Source organism: Macaca mulatta, chromosome 2 (assembly GCF_049350105.2).
Source record: "Macaca mulatta isolate MMU2019108-1 chromosome 2, T2T-MMU8v2.0, whole genome shotgun sequence".
NCBI classification, from domain to species: Eukaryota; Metazoa; Chordata; class Mammalia; order Primates; family Cercopithecidae; genus Macaca; species Macaca mulatta.
In genome coordinates this window covers 1,009,098-1,032,601 of record NC_133407.1, presented here as the reverse complement: position 1 = coordinate 1,032,601, position 23,504 = coordinate 1,009,098, and the positions used below count along the sequence as shown (strand labels likewise).

Genomic DNA, 23,504 nt, shown 5'->3' with positions numbered 1-23,504 from the left:
TACCCAAAAGAAAGGAAATTAGATGTTGAAGAGATGTCTGCACTCCTATGTTTATTGCAGCACTGTTCACAATAGCCAAGGTTTAGAAGCAATGTAAGTTTCTACCAACAGATGAATGGATAAAGAAAAGGTGGAGTCAGGTGCGGTGGCTCACGCCTGTAATCCCAACACTTTGGGAGGCCAAGGCAGGTGGATCACTTGGGGTCAGAAGTTCGAGACCAGCCTGACCAACATGGAGAAACCCTGTCTCTACTAAAATACAAAAAGTAGCCAGGTGTAGTGGTGGGTGCCTGTAATCCCAGCTACTCAGGAGGCTGAGACAGGAGAATTGCTTGAACCCGGGAGGCAGAGGTTGCAGTGAGCCGAGATCGTGGACAACAGAACAAGGATCCCTCTCAAAAAGGAATAAATAAATAAATAAATAACTTAAAAAGGTGGGACATATAAACAATGGCGTACTATTCAGCCCAGAACGAGATTGTGTCATTTGCAATAATATAGATGGAACTGAGGTCATTACATTAAGTGAAATAAGCCAGGCACGGAAAGACAAACTTCACGTGTTCTTCTTTGTGAGAGCTGAAAATTAAAACAATTGAACTCATGGAGATCAAGAGTGGAAGGGTGGTTACCAGAGGCTGGGAAGGTAGTGGGGGATGGGGAGGACGTGGAGATGATTAATGTGTACAAAAAAGTAGAAAGAATGAATAAGACCCAGTATCTGGTAGCAAAACAGGGTGACCATAGTCAATACTTTAATTGTAAATTTAAAAAGAACCAAACGAGTATAATTAGATCATTTGTAACACAAAGGATAAAGACTGATGGTGATGGATACCCCATTTCCCCTGATGTGACTCCGACACATTGCACGCCTGCATCAGAGTACGTCATGCACTCCATAAGTGTATACACCTACTATGTACCCACAAAAATTAAAAATTAAAAAAAAAGTTTAAAATACAAAAAAAATTTTTAAGTCTATAAATCAGTTTTTTAGCAGTCTATTAAAGGAATAACAAGCCAGGCACGGTGGCTCACGCCTGTAATCCCAGCACTTTGGGACGCCAAGGCAGGTGGATCAGCCGAAGTCAGGAGTTCAAGACCAGCCTGGCCAACATGGAGAAAACCCTGTCTCCACTAAAAAAATACAAAATTACCCGGGCATGGTGGCGCATGCCTGTAATCCCAGCTACTCGGGAGGCTGAGGCAGGAGAATCGCTTGAACTCGGGAGGCAGAGGTTGCACCGAGCCGAGATTGCACCACTGCACTCCAGCCTGGGCGACGAGCAAAACTCCGTCTCAAGAAAAAAAAAAAAAAAAAAGGAACAACACACTATGATCGGGTAAGATTTACCCCAAGAATTTGAAGATGACCCAACATCAACAAATCTAGTAATGTATTTCACTTTATTAACATATTAAAGAAGAGAAAACAATATCATCTCAATTAATGAAAAAAAATCCATCTCAAAATCAAGTACTCATTTTGTTGAGAAAAACAAACTTTTAACAAGAAAAGATACTTCCTGAAGTTGATAAAGCTTGTCTACCAGAAACCTACAGAGTAAACCTCACACTTGGTAATTTAAAGAAAAACTCATTTGTGCCAGTTACAATTTATTGCCTGTCAGCTCCAAATTCACCTTTCTTGGTGAAGGTGGATGCTTGCTAGGAACGTTTTTTCTTGCCAGCTAACAAAATGCTAAGCTGCGTCAGTAGAGGGCGCTGGAGGCGCGACAGGAGGGCGCCGCCCCGTTTCCTGTCGCCAGCGGCATGTGCGGGGACACCCGGTGGCACTTGTCCACCCACACGTTGTACGGAGACCACGCAGGAGGATTCCTGCTGGCCAAACGCATTGTGACCTAGTGGGGTTTATCCCAGGAGTTTAAGGATGACTCAAATCAGCCACTCTTAATGTATTCTACTCTATTAACATATTAAAGGAGAAAAAATATCTCAATGGACAAAAAAAGTTTTGTTCTTTTTTTTTCCCCCTAATTGAGTACGCATCCAGATTAGGAAACAAACAAACAAACAAACAGCAAGGTCCACAGTTTCCTGCTTGCCAGCCTTATCCTGCCAGCTAGCTGTGAGCCAGCTCTGGCCCAAGGCAACCCAGCAAACACCGCTGCCATCCAGTGGGCCACGGCCATACCCTCTCCAATGAGGCCTGAATCTTACCCTTGGGAAGGATCCTTCCCCCTCCCGCCCCCACCTTTCCAGTTTATTTCTTTTTTGGATATTGTCCTGGGCCAGCCTCCCTCCCTCCCTCCCTCTCTCCCTCCCTCCCCCCCTCCCTCCTTCCTTCCTTCCTTCCTTCCTTCCTTCCTTCCTTCCTTCCTTCCTCCCTCCCTCCCTCCCTCCCTCCCTCCCTCCCTCTCTCCCTCTTCTTCTTCTTCTTCTTTTTTTTTTTTTGGTAGAGATGAGGTCTCACTATATTTCCCAGATTGGTCTCCAACTCCTGGGTTCAAGCAATCCTCCCACCTTGGCCTCCCACAGTGCTGGGATTACAGGCATGAGCCACCATGCCTGGCCTTAGGATGTTCTTTAGAGTTCTCTTTTATCCCTCTGAGTAGCCAATCCCTTATGAATAGCTCGTGATTCTTTTTGTTGGATTTTATCTGTTAAATTATTGGTATGATTTCTGTCTCCTAAATGGATTACTAATGATAAAGAATTGGTATCAGAAATGGAGTTAAGCGCTCACCTTCTAGTTCACATATTTCTTACTTAGGTATCTAAAGTCCTTGCTAGTTCCTCTTCATCAGATACAATCAGCACAACATCATTAATGCAGTGAGCGACTATGACGTTTTGTGAAAAGTCCAGGGGGCGCTCTCTCTGCAGACCGGATTATGGGAGAGAACAGTGCTGACAGCCCTGATGTGGGACTACGAAGGGGTACTGTTGGCCCTGCAGGTAAAAGCAGACTGCTTCTGGCGGTCTTTCAAATTGGTTTGAAGACAGAGCTTTGGTCAGATTAACGGCTGTATACCAAGACCCAGGGGCCATTGAAGACGTGCTCCAAGGAAGATACTGCATTTAAAATAGTAGCTGCAACTGGAGTCACTATTTACAATAGTCCATAATAACTCTCCAAGATCCACACCTCTTCTGCGCAGGCCAGACGGCTGAGTTAAATAGGGACGTGGAATCACCACTGCTGCTTCCTCAGGTCTTCGATGGTGGCGCTAATCTCTGTAGTTCCACCAGGAGTGCAGCACTGCTTCTGGTTTTCTATTTCAGTAGGGAGGGGAAGTTCAAGAAGCTCGACTTGGTGCTTACTATCATAATGTCCCCAAGTATATCTAGTCCAATAACAGCTTCAGTAACGGAGGAAACAAAGACAGAGAGGGTCCACGGAACAGGTGGACTCACAGTCAGGCTAGTTCAGGCTCCATCTGTCACCTAGCCACCATAACCGCCCATTTTGACTAGTGGCCGCAGTGTCACTTTGGGTCCCTGTGGATGAACATCCATTCAGAGCCAAAGCTTCAGTCATCCCAGTGCACAGTCACTCTGTAAATTACACAGTTCTTCTGAGTAGGAGCTACAGGGAGACTTACGGTAGGTACTTGCAGCAGGGCTGCAGAGTTCATCCTCGGGGGGACATGCCCCCACACCTACACCGCAGTTCATAAAGGGGCTCTGGGGCTGTGAATTGACCCAGTCCCAGGGGAGCGGCCGTAACTCTCTACTGTGGTGATTCAAATCAGGGTTCTGGCTACCAGACCCGGACTCTTTTTCTGTTATACTTTAGTAGGCAGCCCATCAATTTTGTTCCTAGAGATACCATGATTGATTAGCCATTGCCAAGAATCCCTATGGCCAAAGGCATTCTGATTACCGTTAGTCTCTACCGCCCTTTGTGGTAAATGTTCCCACCTTATCTTTGACAATTAAGTGCTCCCAGTTATCCTAAGGCACTTTGGGACCCCATCACCCCACTGATATCAGGAAGCTCGTCTCAGTGACAACATCCTTAGGGTCACACCTGCCTACACAGGAAAGCAAGCACAGAGCTTTTAGGGATGCAGATGCTCCCCTCACTATTCTGTTTCTCAATGTCTTAGTAAAGAAGTGTCTTCTGGGCCTTCTCATGGTTATGGATGGGTGTTTGGTGGTAGATGTGCAAGTCACACATGATAAATCCACTGTGACATTCCTGTCTCCCTACGTCTCTGGATTGTCTCCCCCAAATCATAGCAGGGAAGCTCTGGCATCTCCACCTCATCAAATGTAGGCAACTGTTGAATCACCTCTAGCTGCACAAGCTAACCCATGACATCTAGACTCTCAGGTAAGTGCGTCTGTATCAATGAATTAACCAAATGGAATGTTCTAGCCTACCCTGTTGGATCAAACACTCTTAGAATCAATTCAACATGTTTCCCAGGTTTCTTCCAATATTTATTAGCAAAATCTTACCATTCTTTTGGTGTGTAAGTGATTTCCTTTGGAGTGAGTTATCTGAGTTATATGTCCCCCTGTAACATGCTAAGATTTGACCTAGTTACAGATCCAGTGACAACAGGGGTGACTGTGCCGGGTCTGAGGAAAGCGCATCCCTTTCCAAGGCGTCCTCCCAGATGAAGTTATCACAGGACTTTCAGGCAAAGGAAGTGTCCTGAGACCCAGGAGGGCAGAGTACTACCACTGCCAAGGGAGCTTTGATTTGTCGGTTTCATCCAAATCCGAGCAGGTGTTCCCATTCCAAGTTTCAGGGTCAGTTCTTTCCCTGTGAATGCTCTAACTTGCGTATCAGAAACTTGACTGTGACAAACTCACGTGTAATCCTGACTAAAACACCAGAACAATGGTGGTGTGTTAACAACTGACAATAGAGAAAGGGTGCCCCATTATCACTGCTACAGTTAACAAGTACACTGGCTTTCCAGCTATACAATAAGCCATGAAATGAAAATAGACATACAAATAATTAAAAGGAAAATACAGAATTGTTATTGTTTGCATGCAATAAGATTTTCCACCTAGGAAATCCAAATGAATCAACTGAAAAACCACTAGAGGGTCTAAGGAATCCACAGCAATACACAAAATAAATAGCCTTTCCAAATACCATCCACTTAGAGACAGAACCAAGAAGGTTTCATAATGTTGTCACAGCAAAACCTGAAACAACCTAAATGTACTGACAGAATGGTTCACTAAATTTCAGTGTATTCTGACTATGAGATATTATCTATCAGTTGTATTGCTACAGAAAACATTAAAAACAAAGTAAATGTAAAAAGGAAAAAACAGGCTCTGGAACACTATATATAGTATGATCCAATTTACGTAAAAAACAAACACTAGGCCGGGCGCGGTGTCTCACGCCTGTAATCCCAGCACTTTGGGAGGCTAAGGTGGGCAGATCACTTGAGGTCAGGAGTTCTAGACCAGCCTGGCCAACATGGTGAAACCAAAAATACAAAAATTAGCTGGGCGAGGTGGCTGGTGCCTATAATCCCAGCTACTCTGGAGGCTAAGGCAGGAGAATCACTTGAACCCAGGAGACGGAGGTTGCAGTGAGCCGAGATCGCACCACTGCACTCCAGCCTGGGCGACAGAGCGAGACTCCTCTTAAAAAACAAAACAAAACAGAAAACCACTGAAAATATGTATGTTTTGAGGTATAAGTATATGAAAAGAAATACATGTGGAAGAAACTTCCCTTCAGAAAGGGGAGTAATTTAAGAGGGCTTTCACTTTCTTTAATTTATATATTTCTGTCTTACATTGTAGCTGGACATGGTGGTGCACAGCTGTAGTCCCAGCTACTCAGAAGACTGAGGTGGGAGGATCACTTGGGCCCAGGAGTTTGAGGCTGCAGTGAGCTATGATGGCACCACTGCACTGAAGGCTGGGAAACAGAGAGACCCTGCCCCTAAAAAATAAAAAATAAAAAAATACATACTTATGTATTGCTTGTGTTATTGGGCTGAAGATCTGAGAAACTCTGGCGTCATCCCTTCGTGATCCATTTATCCAACAACTCACTGATAAATATCCAACACCTGCCAGGTATCTCACACTTGAAACAGGTAACATGATACATAATTCTGAAACTGCAGGGCTACAGAACCCTAATTCTAATAGCCTACCAGATATTTTTTTCAGTAAAGACCTGCAAGATAGCATCTACAAATTCTCCTTAACCACACATTTGGAATCGTTGACTGAAAACTCATTAGCTTTTCCAAAAAGCAAGCTGTATTATAACTAAGCTGGAAAATTTTCTCTTTGTTCATCCAACAGGGATATTTTGAAAGACTCTAGCTGGGGCTGGGCGCGGTGGCTGGCGCGGTGGCTCACGCCTGTAATCCCAGCACTTTGGGAGGCTGAGGCAGGTGGATTACCTGAGGTCAGGAGTTCTAGACCAGCCTGGCCAACATGGTGAAACCCCGTCTCTACTAAAAATACAAAAATTAGCCAGGCGTGGTGACAGGCACCTGTAGTCCCAGCTACTCGGGAGGCTGAGGCAGGAGAATCGCTTGAACCCAGGAGGCGGAGGTTGCAGTGAGCCGAGATCATGCCACTGCACTCCAGCCTGGATGGTAAAGCAAGACTGCATCTCAAAAAAAACCCCAAAAAACAAAGTAAAGAAAGACTCCAGCTACACTTAGACATACTTCTAACCTTAGATATATTATAGACCCAGCTTGGTTATTAGTATTGAAAATGCTTTTAAAACCACTTCTGTCATATATATTTCACATAAGAAGAAATAAATTGAGTAAACATGGAAAAATGTTATGTTCACTTCTATTAATAAGCAAAAAAAACCAAAAAACAAAAAAAAACAAAACAACTCATTAAATTAGCAGACTTTGAAAAATATTTAAAATGGCTACTAATGTTGAAGAGACCTTGAAATGACTGCCTGCAACACTGCTAGCGGCAGCACAGGTTAGAGAGTCGGCAATGTTTATCAAAAGTCACAAAATACCAGTCTCTGAAATAATCATCTTATGATTGAGATTTACTTTTAGTAAATAGTTGCCATGAAGAAAAATAGTTCTTTGGGCTAAGCTTTAATAAGTGCATTATTTATAATAATAAAACTTTGGAAACAACCTAAATATTAAAAAAAAAATTTGTAACAAACTATGGCACAACCATTCAATGGAACATTAAACAACGATTTTCAATTATTTTATAAAGAAACTGTAATAACATAAAAAATGAAAAGCAATGAGTCATTTTAAAAATCCTCACTCAACTGGGAATGTTATTTTTATAACGTAAAAAATTAGTAAATCTTTTTTTTTTTTTTTTTTTAGAGACAGAGTCTCGCTCTGTCACCCAGGCGGGAGTGAGTGGTGTGATCTCGGCTCACTGCAAGCTCTGCCTCCCAGGTTCAAACGATTCTTCTGCCTCAGCCTCCCGAATAGCTGGGATTACAGGGCTGCATCACCACGCCCGGCTAATTTTTGTATTTTTAGTAGAGATGGGGTTTCATCATGTTGACCTGGCTGGTCTAGAACTCCTGACCTCAGGTGATCCGCCGGCCTCGGCCTCTCAAAGTGCTGAGATTACAGGCGTGAGCCACTGCACCTGGCCTTTATTTTTCTTTTTTATTTATTGGCCACTATACTAATGGGAAAACATTTTAATATAGTCATAATTAAAAATAATTAATTTTAAAATTATGTCTTTTTTTTTTTGAGGCGGGGTCTTGCTCTGTTGCCCAGCTGGAGTACAGTGGCACAATCTCAGCTCACTGCAGCCTCTGCCTCCCAGGTTCAAGCAATTCTCCCACCTCAGCTTCCTGAGTAGCTGGGATTACAGGTGCCTGTCACCACGCCTGGCTAATTGTTGTATTTTTAATAGAGAGGGGGTTTCACCATGTTGGCCAGGCGGGTCCCGAACTCCTGACCTCAGGTGATCCACCCGCTTCAGACTCCCAAAGTGCTGAGATTACAGGCGTGAGCCACTGTGCCCGGCCCATAAATTTTTAAGTCATAATTTGACTTACTAAATTTTGTCATAAATTAAGTCATAATTTAAAAATTATGAGTATACAGCAATATAGGAATCAAAAAATTTCTTATCTAAGCTCAATGATAAAAGCGGAAAACAAAATTTTACTTGTACTCTCTCAGATTGTAACTATATAAGATATCTATTCAGATGCACAACCCTGAAATAACATGTGAGCTCAAGCTCATTAGGCTGAAAGAATGATGGCTGGTTTTTCTTCAAAATATTTTTTTTGTTTCCTCAGTATGAGCAGAGTACAAAAAGACTCAAAGCACAGAAAAGTTTTGGTGACCCACCTGCTGCTGCTTTCTAAGGAACATTTCAATGTCCATATGAATCCGGGCCTCTTCTTCGGTTTTCATCCTGAGTTTCTGTAAGAACAATAATCAGACATCAGCACGTCTTCCCTGCAGGGCTGTGAATCAGAAGTTCTCAAGATTAGAGGAGCAGCTTGGTCGGCAGCTCAGGTTTCCTTTACCAGCTGGGATGCCGGGAATTCAGTTTCGTGCAATTCCTGTTCACAAACACCGCAGAGACACATGACGCGGCACTGTCTGGACTGTGTTAGTGTCCCTAACGAAAGGTGCGCAATCCCGTGAATTGAAAAGAGGTGCCCATTGAAGGAGAGAAACGGTGCGCCAAGGGCACAAGGCTGTGGGGCCTAAAAAAGGGAAATTCCAGAGTGCCAGGAAGACTGTTGTCGTGGCCTTAAGCCACGTTAGTCTCAGAGCAAGGAGTCCTCCCACACACAAATTCCATGGTCTAAGGACGTTTGTTCCTTCTTCCGTCTTCCCATCTGCCTGCTGCTCTTTGCGTGTGTGTGTGTGTGTGTGTGTGTGTGTGTGTGAGACAGAGAGAGAGAGAGAGAGAGAAGGGAGTCTCCCTATGTTGCCCAGGCTGGCTTCAAACTCAAGGATCCTCCTGCCTCCCTTCCAATTAGCTGGGACTAGTGCCTGGCTTTGTGTATGTGTGTGCAGTGTGTGTGTGTGTGTGTGTGTGTGTGTGTGTGTGTGTGTGTGCGCGCGCGTGCGCGCGCCATTTCGCATTCCCCTCAAAGAAGATCTACCACTTTCTTCCTCCTGATATTTTTCACCATGACTTCTCATCTCCATAAATTCAGGTTTGAATGAAGTTCACCTCTCAAGATGCTGTATTTCTTACTGGAGGAGTGAAAAGTACTGGCTAGATAAAACAAACAGCAGCAAAATCCTGCCATAACTAAGGATCTTGTTTTGCCCTCTCCCTATAATTAGAGAAATGGCGATTGGTTTGATAAAATAAGAAGTGACCGAGGAGAGAAAGTACAGCCAATTTTCAAAGTCATTATGAGGCAGGAGAAGGAGGCTACAGCCCGTTGGAATCTCCGCTTGCGAACATGTGTATCCTCATTTAGGCTTCCATTTTCAACCTCAAGTGGAGGGGCTGTTGCCGAGAGAGATGGAGGAAATCTTCATCTCCCTCCTTTGTTAGCTGAGACAGGATCAGGAGTGACAGCTCAAATGCCATCTCCTGGGTTCTTCACTAATGTCCCAGGGATTACCTCAATCTCTTCCAGCAAGACTTCCTCTGTTCTGTTACACTTTCTCTGGGTCTGGGCAATCTGCAGCTCAGTATTGGTTTTCATGTAGCGATTCTCCAAGTTGGATTTTGCTTTCATCTCTTGCAGTTGGTCCTTGAGGTTAGCAATATATTCATTCTGACTCTGCAATGGAAAGACCAGGTTTCTAAATTGAAAATACATTCTACCGCCATTCAGTTCAGCCAGTGGCTTAAGGTTCCCTTTTATAAGTGTAAATCAATAAGGAACGGGAACTAGTTTTCCGCTGTCACACAACGGGAAATTTAGCCAACAATCATGCAGAGAGGAAAGTGAGTAATACAGCAGTTCGAAGAATCAGGGCGAATCAGGGCGGAGATTAGTTCCCAGGCACATTACTGGTATGTCCATATTTCCCACACAGATTTCTCATTTTGGTAGGAAGAACACTGGTCAAAATGATGAAAAGAACTGACTTCCCACCCAGGCCTCCAGCTGTGTGAACTTGGCCTAGTCAAATCTCCAACTTTTTTACTTTCTATAAAACACACACACACACACACACACACAACACCCACCCTGACTGAAGTATCTCAGAGATTATTAGGTTTCATTGAGAACACGTGTGAAAACGCTTTCTTTTTGCAGGTCACCAAGTGCTTGGCAATTGCGAGGACTCAATAGTCATTAAGAAAAATATTTATTCAGCACCAGGCTGAATATTTATTCAGCACCAGGCTCTTCCTAGAGCTAGGCTCTAGGAAAATCATGGAGATCTAAACAGACATATTCCCTGCCCTCATAGAGCTTACAGTCTAATAGAAGAGAGGTGGTTAAAAAGAGACAAACACATGTGTAAACTTTCAAAAATTGTGCAAAATGATAGAAAAGGAAAGCTTGACAGGCTGTGGGAGGAAATAACAAGGGAGGAGTCCATTCGACTCTGGAAGGCCTGAGAGGGACTCTCTCGGGAAAGTGATGGTTCATTCGATGTACATTAGACTCTGGAAGGTCTGAGAGGGACTCTTGGGAAAGCGATAGTTCATTCGAGGTACATTAGACTCTGGAAGGCCTGAGAGGAACTCTCTCCAGAAAGTGATGGTTCATTCGATGTACATTAGAGTCTGGAAGGTCTGAGAGGAACTCTCGGGAAAACCATGGTTCATTCGAGGTACATTAGACTCTGGAAGGCCTGAGAGGAACTCTCTCCAGAAAGTGATGGTTCATTCGAGGTACATTAGACTCTGGAAGGTCTGAGAGGGACTCTCTCAAGGAAGCGATGGTTCATTCAATACCTGAAGGATACGTAAGCCCACCCCATGAAAAACAGGCTTGGCCAGGCACCGGGACTCACGCCTGTAATCCCAGCACTTTGGGAGGCTGAGGCAGGGGCATCACCTTAGGTCAGTAGTTTGAGACCAGCTTGGCCAACATGGTGAAACCCCGTCTCTACTAAAAATATGAAAAATAGCTGGGCATGCTGGCGTGTGCCTGTAATCCCAGCTACGCGGGAGGCTGAGGCAGAAGAATCGCTTGAACCCGGGAGGTGGGGGTTGAAGTGAGCTGAGACCGCGCCACTGCACTCCAGCCTGGGTGACAGAATGAGACTCTGTCTCAAAAAAGAAAGAAAAGAAAAAGAAGAAGAAAAAAGGAAAAAAGAATAGAAAAATAGGGTTAAGGGAACTCTAAAAAAAAAATAAGAAAAAGTATATGCCCAAATCCTGAAGCCATCAAGACCTGAATACATTCCAGGAATGGAAAGAAAACTCCGGAGGCTCTAGCCTAGTGAGGGTTGAGGGGACGACAGGATGAGGCTGGAGGTAGGTAAGGGCACCACACAGGACCTCGGACGCCTGACTGAGAAATTCAGGTTTTATTCCAACTGTGGTGGGAATCCTTGGAAAGCTTTTAGTCAGGGAGGTAACATTTGTTTGAAAAGAACTGTTTGGAAGAATCATTGTGTGAGTGAGTCCACAGGGAGGCGCCCTGACAGCACAGCAAACAAGCACACAACCAGCAGCAAAAGTGCTTCAACCGAGGTCCGCCCTCCTCTAGACATCAACCGCCTTTCTTCTCTTTTTTTACTTTTTTTGAGACAGAGTCTTGCTCTGTTGCCCAGGCTGGAGTGCAGTGGCGTGATCTAGGCTCACTGCAACCTCCGCCTCCCGGATACAAGCGATTCTCTGCCTCAACCTTCTAAGTAGCTGGGATTACAGGCATGCGCCACCTCGCCCGGCTAATTTTGTATTTTTAGTAGAGACGGGGTTTCTCTACGTTGGTCAGGATGGTCTTGATCTCCTGACTTCAGGTGATCCACCTGCCTCGGCCTCCCAAAGTGCTTGGATTACAAACGTGAGCCACCGCGCCCGGCCTCCAACCGCCTTTCATCTTAACCATTAAGTAGGGTAGAATTAGTTCTTTTTTATTAACAATTTTTTTTTTTTCAGAGACAGGATCTCCCTCTGTCACTCAGGCTGGAGTGTAGTGGCTTGATCACAACTCACTATAACCTCCACTTCCTGGGCTCGAGCGATCTTCCCGAGTAGCTAGTACTGCAGGCGCATGTCACTACGCCTGGCTAACTTTTTACTATTTCTAGAGATGGGGTCTCAGGGAGTCTCACTCTGTTGCGCAGGTTGGTCTCAAACTCTTGGCTTCAAGGGATCCTCCTGCCTTGGCTTCCTAAAGTGCTGGGATCACAGACATGAGCCACTGTGCCCGGCTTTTTGTTGTTGTTGTTGTTGTTGTTTCTGAGACAGTCTTGTTCTGTCACTCAGGCTGAAGTGCAGTGGCATCATCATGGCTCACTGTAACTTTGACCTCCCAGGCTCAAGAAATCCTCCTGCCTCAGCCTACAGAGTAGTTGGGACTACAAGTGCATGACGTCACACTCAGCTTATTATTATTATTATTATTGTAGAAACAGAGTCTCACTATGTTGCCCAGGCTGGCCTTGAAATCCTGGGCTCAAAGGATCCTCCCACCTCAGCCTCCCAAAGTGCGAGGATTACAGGCAGGAGCCACTGCTGCACCCAGCCTCCTTTTTTTTTCTTAAGGTAGGGTCTACTGTGTCCCCCAGGCTGTAATGCAGTGTCACCATCACAGCTCACTGTAGTCTTGAACTCCCAGACTCAAGCAATCCCCTCTTCAGCCTTCCAAGTACCTAGGGAATTAATTCTAAGTAACTATTCAAAGAAAAAACAAAGTGGTAATTGGACAAATCCTCTGTTAAGGAAAGCAAGCAGAGGCAGGGGTGTCCAACCTTTTGACTTCCCTGAGCCGCATTGGAAGAAGAATTGTGTTGGGCCACACACAAAACATACCAAAAATAGCTGATGAGCTGAAACAAAAAACAAACAAACAAACAAACCACACACACACACACACACACACACACACACAAATCTCTCATAATGTTTTAAGAAAGTTTACGAATTTGTATTGGGCCCCAGTCAAAGCCATCCTGGGCCGCGTGCGGCCTGCAGGCTGCAGGTTGGACAAGCTTGACTTAAAGTATCATTAGGCCCCAACCCGGTGGGGTGGCTCACGCCTATAGCTCCAGTGCTTTGGGAAACCAAGGCCGGAGGATCACTTGAACCCAGGAGTTCAAGACCAGCCTGGGTAACACAGCAAAAACTGTCTCTACAAAAAAATGAAAAAATTAGCTGGGCCTGGTGGCACACGCCTGTGGTCCCAGCTCCTAGGGAGACTGCAGTGGTAGAATCCCTTGAGCCCGAGGCCGAGGCTGTAGTGAGCCACACTCATGCACTTTAGCCTGGGCAACAGAGCGAGGCCCTGTCTAAAAAAGGTCCCTAAGATGAATCAGAATGGAATTCTTCAAGTTATTTTGTCTACTAACTTTGTGATATAATTCTACAGAATCATTCTAATTGTATGACAGTTATTCCGACTAGATCAGAATCATTCCGAAGAGACTGAGCATCTCTGGCAGAGAATATGCTATAGGCCCTTTAAAAATATGTCTTAGTATTTCACATTGTCTTATAAGTTGTAGGATTGCAGGCAAATTACTGAACCTCACTAAGCCTATTTTCTCATCTGTAAAATTCTGCCCAGGCTGGAGTGCCTGGCACAACTTACATGCTCAATAAACGTTGATGAAATGAATTTTAAGAGATGTCTGCTTTTGGCTCACTGTTTTTCTTCCATTCTTTCTATATGCACTTCCCTTCTCCCCTGTCGTCCCCCATTTCTCTTTTTTTGTTTTTTGAGATGGAGTCTCGCTGTGTTGCCCAGGCTGGAGTGCAGTGACGCGATCTTGGCTCACTGCAATCTCCGCCTCCCAGGTTCAAGGGACTCCCCTGCCTCAGCCTCCCACGTAGTTGGGATTACAGGCCTGCGCCACCACGCCTGGCTAATTTTTGTGTTTCTTTTTAGTAGAGACGGGGTTTCACCATGTTGGCCAGGCTGGTCTCCAACTTCTGACCTCAGGTGATTCGCCTGCCTCAGCCTCCCAAAGTGCTGGGATTCCAGGCGCGAGCCCCCGTGCCCGCCCATTTCTTCTCCTTCTTCCCCTTCCCTCCCTTCTATTTCCAAATTGTATGGCAGTCAGTGAATCTTTCTTTTTTTTTTCTGGAAACAGGGTCTCGCTCTGTTGCCCAGGCTGCAGTGCAATGGCGCAATCTCGGCTCACTGCAACCTCCGCCTCCCACCTCAGCCTCCCGACTAGCTGGGCCCACAGGCGCATGCACCACCAGACCCAGCTAATTTTTTCTATTTATGTTTTGGTAGAGATGAGGTTTTGCCATGTTGCCCAGGCTGGTCTCAAACTCCTGGCCTTAAACAATCCACCCACCTCGGCCTCCCAGTGTGCTGGGATTATACGCATGAGCCACTGTGTCCAGCCTAGGTTTGAATCTTTAGGAAGACTAGAGTTAAAGCGAAAATGTGATGGTTTTACTTCATCGACTGGAATCCTTTTACCTATATGATCCCTTAGATTTCCTTCAAGGTCCACCTTATATATCACTCAAGTAAATAAAACCTTTTGCAGAAAACCTCAGCCCACACTGATAACTGTAGTTTTGTTTCTCACAGAATCTAAATAGTGTAGACAGGTATTTATTGAATAGTGTCTGTACATACAAAAATATACTTTTGAAAACTCAAGAGCATGTTCTGGTAATTTTTCTTTCTCAGATTGAATATTAAGACTTCAGAGTAACAATATGAAGATAGAAATATAGAGTTAAAAGTCTTTAGCCTCTGCCCCTGGTAAACAGAAGGTACTGCATCATGTAAGTGTGGTTTTTTGTTTGTTTGTTTTTTAAGATGGAGTTTTGCTCTTGTCGTCCAGGCTGGAGTGCAATGGCACGATCTTGGCTCATTGCAACTTCAGCCTCCCAGGTTCAAGCGATTCTCCTGCCTCAGCCTCCTGAGTAGCTGGGATTACAGGCACCCGCCACCACGCTGGGCTAATCTTGTATTTTTAGTAGAGACAAGGTTTCTCCATGTTGGTCAGGCTGGTCTCGAACTCCCGACCTCAGGTGATCCACCTGCCTCGGCCTTCCAAAGTGCTGGGATTATAGACGTGAGCCATGGCGCCCGGCCATTGTAAGTGTTTATAAGGACATACAACATTGGCTGTGCCAAGCCAAAGGCATCTGGTTTTAACGCCGTTGCCATGGGCCTCTGAGTACTCTGAGTTCCTTCCTGGATTGGTATTTTGCACAAACATTTTTATGGCCCTCCAGGTGACAGTGCGGAAACACAGAGGAAGATATAAAATCCTGACAGGCTATGATGGTAAAATCACGATTGCGGCACACTAACAAGCGAGCAGAAGTGCTGTTCCATTTCCTCTTCTCCCCAGTGTGCGAGAAGAGCCAGCCTAGACGCAGTGGGATACAGGCTCCTTTTCAGATTTTCACTAAGAAAAGATTTGCCTTCACTACAACCTTGAATCCTAGTTGTCCATGGTGTCTGGAACCTTCCTCGTGGTCAGGTCCATGGACGGATGCGTCCGTTTTGGGTTTTCACGGCAGACCAAACTTTACTTCCAAATCCCAAAACTGCCTTCAGATCTGGACCTCTGGACTTGCTATTTGAATTCAGAGAAGCATGATTTACTAATGAGAAGAGGCAGGCTACCAGCTCGAGTTACAAGGCTCTGAGGGCCGCCATAATAACGTGAGCCAAGGGCTTTTAATGGCAGTGTCTGCTTTCATGATTGTACACAAAGTACAGAACGGAGTACTGGCTCCTGGCAGTTTGGAAGCTACTGTCTGGGAAGTTGGCACTTTCTCAGACCTCAGGTTGCCACTCTGGTTGGACAGCAAAAGGAAAATGGGGATGTTGTCTATTAAAGAGACCAAAGCCACAGGAAAAAAATAGTTCTCTATTAAATTAACATTATGACCAGGCACGGTGGCTCACGCCTGGAATCCCAGCACTTTGGGAGGCTGAGGCGGGTGGATCACTTGAGGTCAGGAGATTGAGACCAGCCTGGCTAACATGGTGAAACCCCGTCTCTACTAAAAAAAAAAATACAAAAATTATCCAGGTGTGGTGGCGTGCACCTGTAATCCCAGCTGCTTGGGAGGGTGAGGTAGGAGAATCACTTGAACCCGGGAAGCAGATGTTGCAGTGAGCCGAGATCGCGCCACTGCACTCCAGCCTGGGGGACAGAGTGAGACCACATCTCAAAAACATAAAACAAAATAACATTTCTATTTGTCTGTCTATGACTTAGAATACTGGCTGATACTATACGAGCCCATAGACTCAGAATAAATTCTGAGCTCCAATAATCCTAGTTACTTGGGAAGCTGAGGTAGGAGGACTGCTTGAGGCCAGGAGTTCAAGACCAGCCTGGGCAGCAAAGAGAGACCCCCATCTCAATTTAAAAAAAGAAAAAAAAGCCAGGTGTGGAGGATCACACCTGTAATCCCAGCAGTTTCAGAGACTGAGGCAAGTGGATCACCTGAGGTCAGGAGTTTGAGACCAGCCTGGGCAACATGGCAAAACCCCTTCTTTACTAAAAACACAGACATTAGCTGGGCCTGATGGTGTGTGTTTTACTATTATTTTTGTCGCTGCTGTTAGATTCAATGCTAGGTATTGATAGTTTTAATGCTATTATAATAATATATATAAATTTTCAATTTTCTATTCTAAGTCTGTTGCTGATATATAAAAGATAGATTTTTATATACGAATCTTGGTTCCTTTTTTTCCCACTAGTTTCATGAAAATGCTGATCCATTGATATCTTGCTTTGGATATTGATGTTCAGAAGTCTGAAACTTTATTTCCTTTGCGACTCTTTCTTTCTGCCAAGTATCTAAGGCAATTAATCCTACACATCTAAGCTACCACCAACCCTTTCATATACAGAAACCTGCCATTCCTGTTGGCATCGTTTTCTGACCCACGGGTCCCTAATGTGCATATGCTTCCTATCTTCTTGTTTTCCAACCTTGACCTGATGACCGGTTTTCAGTAGCTCTAGGGATTTAACTTGATTTCCTCTTGGTAGCTCTTTTTTGTTCCAAGGCTTGCCTTGGATCTTCCAGTCTTGGTTTCTTTCTTTTCTTGTTTTTTAAGACCCACTATGAAGCAGAATCTTGGTTTCTTAACCTATTCTTTTGCTGATGATCCCAATATCTGAGTGATATTCCGCTTTGGTTTTACTTTGGCTGAGAATACAATTCAGGAGGTAAGTCTCAGGAGCAAGGGCTGAAAATTCTACCATCAACAGGTGTGGTCCTCATGGCAGGACGGGAGTTAACTGGCAAAGTGCTAAATCTGAGGTTTCTTCTGACATTGTTTTGGAGGGCTTAAAAGGAGACTAACGTAGATATCTTCTGGCCGGGTGTGATGGCTCACGCCTGTAATCCTAGCACTTTGGGAGGCCAAGGCGGGTGTATCACCTGAGGTCAGAAGTTCGAGACCAGCCTGGCCAATATGTGAAACCCCATCTCTACTAAAAACACATAAATTAACCAGGCATGGTGGCTCACACCTGTAATCCCAGCTATTTGGGAGGCTGAAGCAGCAGAATCACTTGAACTTGAGAGGCAGAGGTTGCAATGAGCCGAGATCGAGCTGCTGCACTCCAGCCTGGGCGACAGAGCCAGACTCCGTCTCAAAAATAAAAATAAATAAATAAATAGATATCTTCTATTTTAAAACATACGTAAAAGATGTTTATCTACTATAAGATAATCTCAAAAGATTCATGACTTTTAAAATAGAAGATATTTATATTAGTCTTTTTAAATTATGAGAGTTTTTCAGGGAAAAGAGCTAGGAAACCTCTGAAAAAGTCTATTCGTTACAGAGAAAACTTAAACGCAAACTAGTTTTCATGCAGCTTCTCAGAGAAGAAAAGTGGTTTTCAAAAAATATAAGCTACACACAGAGGGTTAATAGGGATAATGACATCAAGACCTAGAGCTACCTAAGGTGCTTTGTAATTGGCAAATACAAAATAAGAGAAGGTGTTATGCAATTTGCTTGGAAGACTTAAAGATAATATCTTCAAAGAAAGTCTAATGACTTTGTTTTTGAGATGGTCTCACTCTGTCGCCCAGGCTACAGTGCAGTGGGGAGACTGCAGCCTCGACCTCTTAGGCTCATGCAGTCCTCCCACCTTAGCCTGCGAAGCAGTTAGGACTACAGATGTGTACTACCACATCCAGATAATTTTTTTACTTTTCCGGTTATTTTTATAATTTATCTATTTATAGAGACGGAGTCTTGCTATGTTGCCCAAGCTGGTCTCACACTCCAGGCCTCAAGTGATCCTTCCACCTCCTAGTGACCTCTTAAAAACAATTATTCCACATATACGTACAATATTCTCAGGCCGGTGCAGTGGTTCACACCTATCATCCTAGCGCTATGGCAGTGGGCCAAGGTGGACAGATCACTTGAGCTCAGGAATTCAAGATCAGCCTGGACAACGTAGTGGAACCCTGTCTCTACCGAAAATTTAAGAAACTATCTGGGTGTGATGGCGGGTGCCTGTAGTCCCAGCTACCTGGGGGCTGAGGCAGAAGAATCATTTGAGCCTGGGGGGTGGAGGTTGCAGTGAGCTGAGATCACTCCACTGCACTCCAGCCTAGGTGACAAAGTAACACCGTGTCTCAAAAACAAAACAAAACAAAAATCAGTAAAAATAAAATAAAATAAAAATATTCTCTCAGCTGGGCATGGCAGCTCATGCCTGTAATCCCAGTGCTTTGAGAGGCCAAGGAGGGAGAAACACCTGAGGCCCGGAGACGGAGACCAGCCTGGGCAACAAAGTAAGACCCCACCTCCGCCCACCTCTACAGACAATGAAACCGCAGCCTGGTGTGGTGGAGTGCCCTGCAGTCCCAGCTACTCGGGAGGCTGAGGTGCGAGAATCGCTTGAGCCCAGGATTGCAATGAGCTATAATTGTGCCATTGCACTCCAGCCTGAGTGACGGCGTGAGATCCTGTGTCTAAAATAAATACGTAGGCTGGCTATGGTGGCTCATGCCTGTCATCTCAACAGTTTGGGAGGCTGATGTGGGCAGATCACCTGAGGTCAGGAGTTTGAGACCAGCCTGGATGGCGAAACCCTGTCTCTACCAAAAATATTTTAAAAATTAGGTGGGCACAGTGGTGCACGCCTGTAGTCCCAGCTCCTCGGGAGGCTGGGGTGGGAGAATTGTTTAAACCCAGGAGGCAGAGGTTGCAGTGAGCCGAGATCGCGCCACTGCACTCCAGCCTGGGTGATGGAGTGGACAGGGTGAGACTCCATCTCCATCAAAAAATAAAAATAAAAATAAAAAATATAAATAAAATAGTTTTCCAACATCTATGTAGGGAATAATGAAAATTCCCTTCTGTGAAGCATAAACTTCTCCAAACAGCTAGTCAATGAAAAGCTGATAACAGGCCATCCTCTGTAACCTTCTTTTTTCTTTTTTTCTTTTTTTTTTTTTTTGAGATGGAGTCTCACACTGTCACCCAGGCTGGAGTGCAGTGGCGCGATCTCAGCTCACTGCAACCTCAGCCTCCCGGGTTCAAGCAACTTTCCTGCCTCAGCCTTCTGAGTAGCTGGGACTATAGGCACCCGCCACCACACCCAGCTAATTTTTGTATTTTTAGTGGAGACGGGGTTTCACCATGTTGGCCAGGATGGTCTCCATCTCTTGACTTCGTGATCCACCTGTCTTGGCTTCCCAAAGTGCTGGGATTACAGGCGTGAGCCACCGTGCCGGGCCATCCTCTGTAACTTTCTAAACTGCTCATAGAAAAGTTATCAGTCATCCTAATATGACTTGTTTCTAACTGCTTAGGTTATAGCCCCAACTTTGTTTTGCAAGTCCATTCCTTAAAACTCGGGATGCATTTTCTTATAAAAGTAAACTAGATATGAGGTTAGGTCCTAATGACCACAAAAGCTCGCAAATCCACTTTATCCTCAAAATACAATATAAATAACATGATAAAGCCCAACCACCACGTATAAGAAGGTTCATAACGTGCTTAATGTCTTCTTCAGGAACGTACTTTTCCATCTGGGATGCGAGAATACAAGAGACCGTCTGAGGCGAGGCCCCCTGTGGGGGAGTGTGGGGGTGTTTGTGGGGTGGGATACGAGGATGAGAACTAAGAGCTCCAGGGGGATGGGGTCTCCTAGGGCTCTATACTCCAGACACACCTGTACAACCCAGGCCAGCTCTCTAGTTGCTCTCTTTATATTTTCTGTTTTTTTTTTTTTTTTTTTTTCTGAGACGGAATCTTGTTCTGTCGCCCAGGCTGGAGTGCAGTGGCGCAATCTCGGCTCACTGAAACCTCCAGGGTTCAAGCGATTCTCCTGCCTCAGCTTCCCAAGTAGCTGGGATTATAGGTACGTGCCACCACACCCGGCTAATTTTTGTATTTTTAGTAGAGATGGAGTTTCACCATGTTGGCCAGGCTGGTCTCAAACTCCTGACCTCAGGAGATCCACCCGCCTCAGCCTCCTAAAGTGCTGGGACTACAGGCGTGAGCCACCGCGCCCGGCTATATTTTCAATAGTAAAGGAACACCAGAAGAAACAACGATCTTTTATGCGTAACTCTTCTCTGCTTAAGATGGCTTCCATATATTTAATAGCTGTGTTAGCTCAGTTACTTGTGGTGTTAAGCAGGTAATTCTTACCTGGACTTCAAATTGCCATTCTTTTTTGACATTAATTAGCTGTTTTTGAAGTGATATTATCTGTTTTCTTCCTTTTTCCTCCCTAGAAGATATAAGAATGATGTGTTTAGAGCAGTGCCCCTCAAACCTTAGCGTGCACAAGGATCACCTGCACGTAAGAAAACCGAATTCCTTGACTGCACCCCCAGAGACTCTGACTCAGCAAGTCTGGGAGGGGCCCTGAAACATGCATCTCTATCGAGTTCCCAAGGGATGCCAATGGTGCTGGTCCACCTCACACATGTTCAATAACACGTTTTAAAAGACAGATTTGTTTTAATAGATTGGAGGAAGATTTTCTGGCTTATCAGTGTTGAATCTAAAATAGTTGCTGCTGAGAAAAAGTGAAGAAGAGAAAGACAGCAAGAGGAGAAAGAAGAATCCTTTCTACTTTGGACACTTTAATTACACACTCTTGCCCTCACAACAGCCCGATTCCTATTTTACCGACGAGAAAACGCGGTGTGGACAGCTAAGGTAAGCTAATGTGCTGGATGTGAGAATGTGCCTCACCGATCTCCACCTACAGGGGGCGTAAATCAGCAAGGGTCCCGGCTTCCAGGCTCTGACACCTTCTGTGTGTGCCGAGGCCACACTGCCCACAGACTGCTCCCATCCCATTATTAAGTGTGGCAGGAATCGCAGGGGACGGGCCTTTCCTGGGGAGCCAGGGCATCTCTGATGGTTGACTTTGGCTCAAGGACTCCTGATGACCTTACCAAACATAGCCGTGTCTTCTAGCCTGTCCTTCACTGGGGGTCGGCCTTGCACTGGTTCTGAGGGTTCCCTCCCCATTTTCTCTCACGCAGATCTTTCCCCTGATAAAATCTTTGCGTGAATAATTCCATCTTGGCAACCATTTCTCAGAAGACCTGGACTAACACGCTTGCCATGGTCACACAAACAGTAAATGGCAGAAAGGGGATCAAACTCAGGACTGTCTGACATCAGAGCCTCTGAACTTAGCTACTTTATTTGACTGTTTCTCAATCTGCTCTGAGAAACAGCCTTCTGCTTCTCTCCAGCAATCCCATCATTTAGGTTTAAAACAAACAAAAAATAGCAAAACAATACCAAAATAAACAAAACAAAACAACAAAAAAGACTTCTCACTAAACTGCAGCTAGGTAAAGATTTTTACTCAAGAATTTTTATTTTTATGTATTTATTTTTCTTTTTTTGAGACAGAGTCTCACTCCGTTCTCCAGGCTGGAGTGCAGAGGCACGATCTCGACTCACTGCAACCCCTGCCTCCTGGGTTTAAACAATTCTCCTGCCTCGGCCTCCCAAGTACCTGGGATTACAGGCGCCACCACACTGGCTAATTTTTGTATTTTTATTAGAGATGGAGTTTTTGCCACGTTGGCCAGGCTGGTCTCAAATTCCTAACGTCAGGTGATCCACCTGCCTTGGCCTTCCAAAGTGCTGGTATTACAGGCATGAGTCACTGAGCCCAGACAAGAATTTTTAAAAGCACAGAGTTAACTAGAATCTTGAGATTGTCATTGCCAAAACAAACTATAGATTTTGTACTTCCCACTCGTAGATCACAAAAAATAGATAAGAAAGCTGCAGAATGAATACTTTCCCTCTACTATTAATTCAGTATCCCAAGGACAGGTTTATTGGAACAAACAAATATGGTTTACATGAGATTATAAAAGTACCCATTTTTACACATATACACCATGGAATACTAGGCAGCCATAAAAAAGGATGAGTTCATGTCCTCTGCAGGGACATGGATGAAGCTGGAAACCATCATTCTGAGAAACTATTGCAAGGACAGAAAACCAAACACCGCCATGATCTCACTCATAGGTGGGTATTGAACAATGAGAACACTTGGACACAGGGCAGGGAACATCACACACCAGGGCCTGTCGAGGGGTAGGGGGCTGGGGGAGGGATAGCATTAGGAGAAATACCTAATGTAGATGACGAGTTGATGGGGCAGCAAACCAACAAGGCACAGGTATACCTATGGATCAAACCTGCACGTTGTGCACATGTGCCCTAGAACTTAGGGTATTAAAAAAAAAAAGTGCCCATTTTAGAAAATCTGGAAAATGCAAAGAAAGTATGAAGAGAAATAAAAATCACCCATACTCCCACTATCTGGAGTTAACTATCATTGAAATTTTACTATATTTCCTTCCAGTCAATACACGCTATAAGTTTTCTCTTACAAAACTAAGTTATATTATGGGTATAATTTTCACCCTAACTTCACTTGACATAACTATGTGCTCTTTCTTGTTTTTATTTAGCAGGTGAACACACGCATTTATTTCTGTTCCCTCTTTTTTTTTTTTGAGGCAGAGTCTTGTTCTGTCGCCCAGCCTAGAGTGCAGTGGCGTGACCTCAGCTCACTGCAACCTCCACCTCGAGGGTTCAAGCAATTCTCCTGCCTCAGCTTCCTGAGTAGCTGGGACTACAGGTGCGCACCACCATGCCTGGCTAATTTTTGTATTATAGTAGAAGTGGGGTGTCACCATGTTGGCCAGGCTGGTCTCAAACTCCTGACCTCAAGTGATCCGCCCACCTCGGCTTCCCAAAGTGCTGGGATTACAGGTGTAAGCCACCATGCCCAGCCCTCCGTTCCCTCCTGAAACAATACTAAAATAACAGGCAAGAAATAATAAAAGATGTAAACCTGTGAAGACAAACAGATTGGGAGAAGAAACGATGCAGCTGACAGACATCAGCAAAATTAAAGAAGATACAGGCCGGGCGCGGTGGCTCAAGCCTGTAATCCCAGCACTTTGGGAGGCTGAGGTGGGCGGATCATGACGTCAGA

The 23,504-nt window shown here is 44.8% G+C and overlaps 2 protein-coding genes across 17 annotated transcripts in view; one reads left to right on the top strand and one right to left on the bottom strand.

Moving 5' to 3' along the window:
* LRCH3 (leucine rich repeats and calponin homology domain containing 3) overlaps positions 1-2,872 on the top strand; it is a 118,623-nt gene extending 115,751 nt beyond the window's left edge. Inside the window, exon 21 of the mRNA XM_077991048.1 lies at positions 2,738-2,872. Coding sequence (XP_077847174.1) covers positions 2,738-2,803 — 66 coding nt within the window. The 3' untranslated portion in view covers positions 2,804-2,872. The remainder of the gene's footprint in view (positions 1-2,737) is intronic.
* Positions 1-23,504, bottom strand: part of IQCG (IQ motif containing G) — a 69,674-nt gene that overhangs the window by 13,947 nt on the left and 32,223 nt on the right. For 13 of the 16 annotated variants that reach the window (XM_077991062.1, XM_077991064.1, XM_077991068.1 and 10 more), the window contains 3 exons: positions 20,666-20,747; positions 9,530-9,691; positions 8,286-8,360 (listed from right to left, as the gene is read on the bottom strand). In XM_077991062.1, coding sequence (XP_077847188.1) covers positions 8,286-8,360; positions 9,530-9,691; positions 20,666-20,747 — 319 coding nt within the window. Of the gene's footprint in view, positions 1-2,389; positions 3,523-4,942; positions 5,894-8,285; positions 8,361-9,529; positions 9,692-20,665; positions 20,748-23,504 lie in introns of those variants that run through there. The other 3 variants (XM_028843519.2, XM_077991072.1, XM_077991071.1) reach the window with 2 other exon arrangements.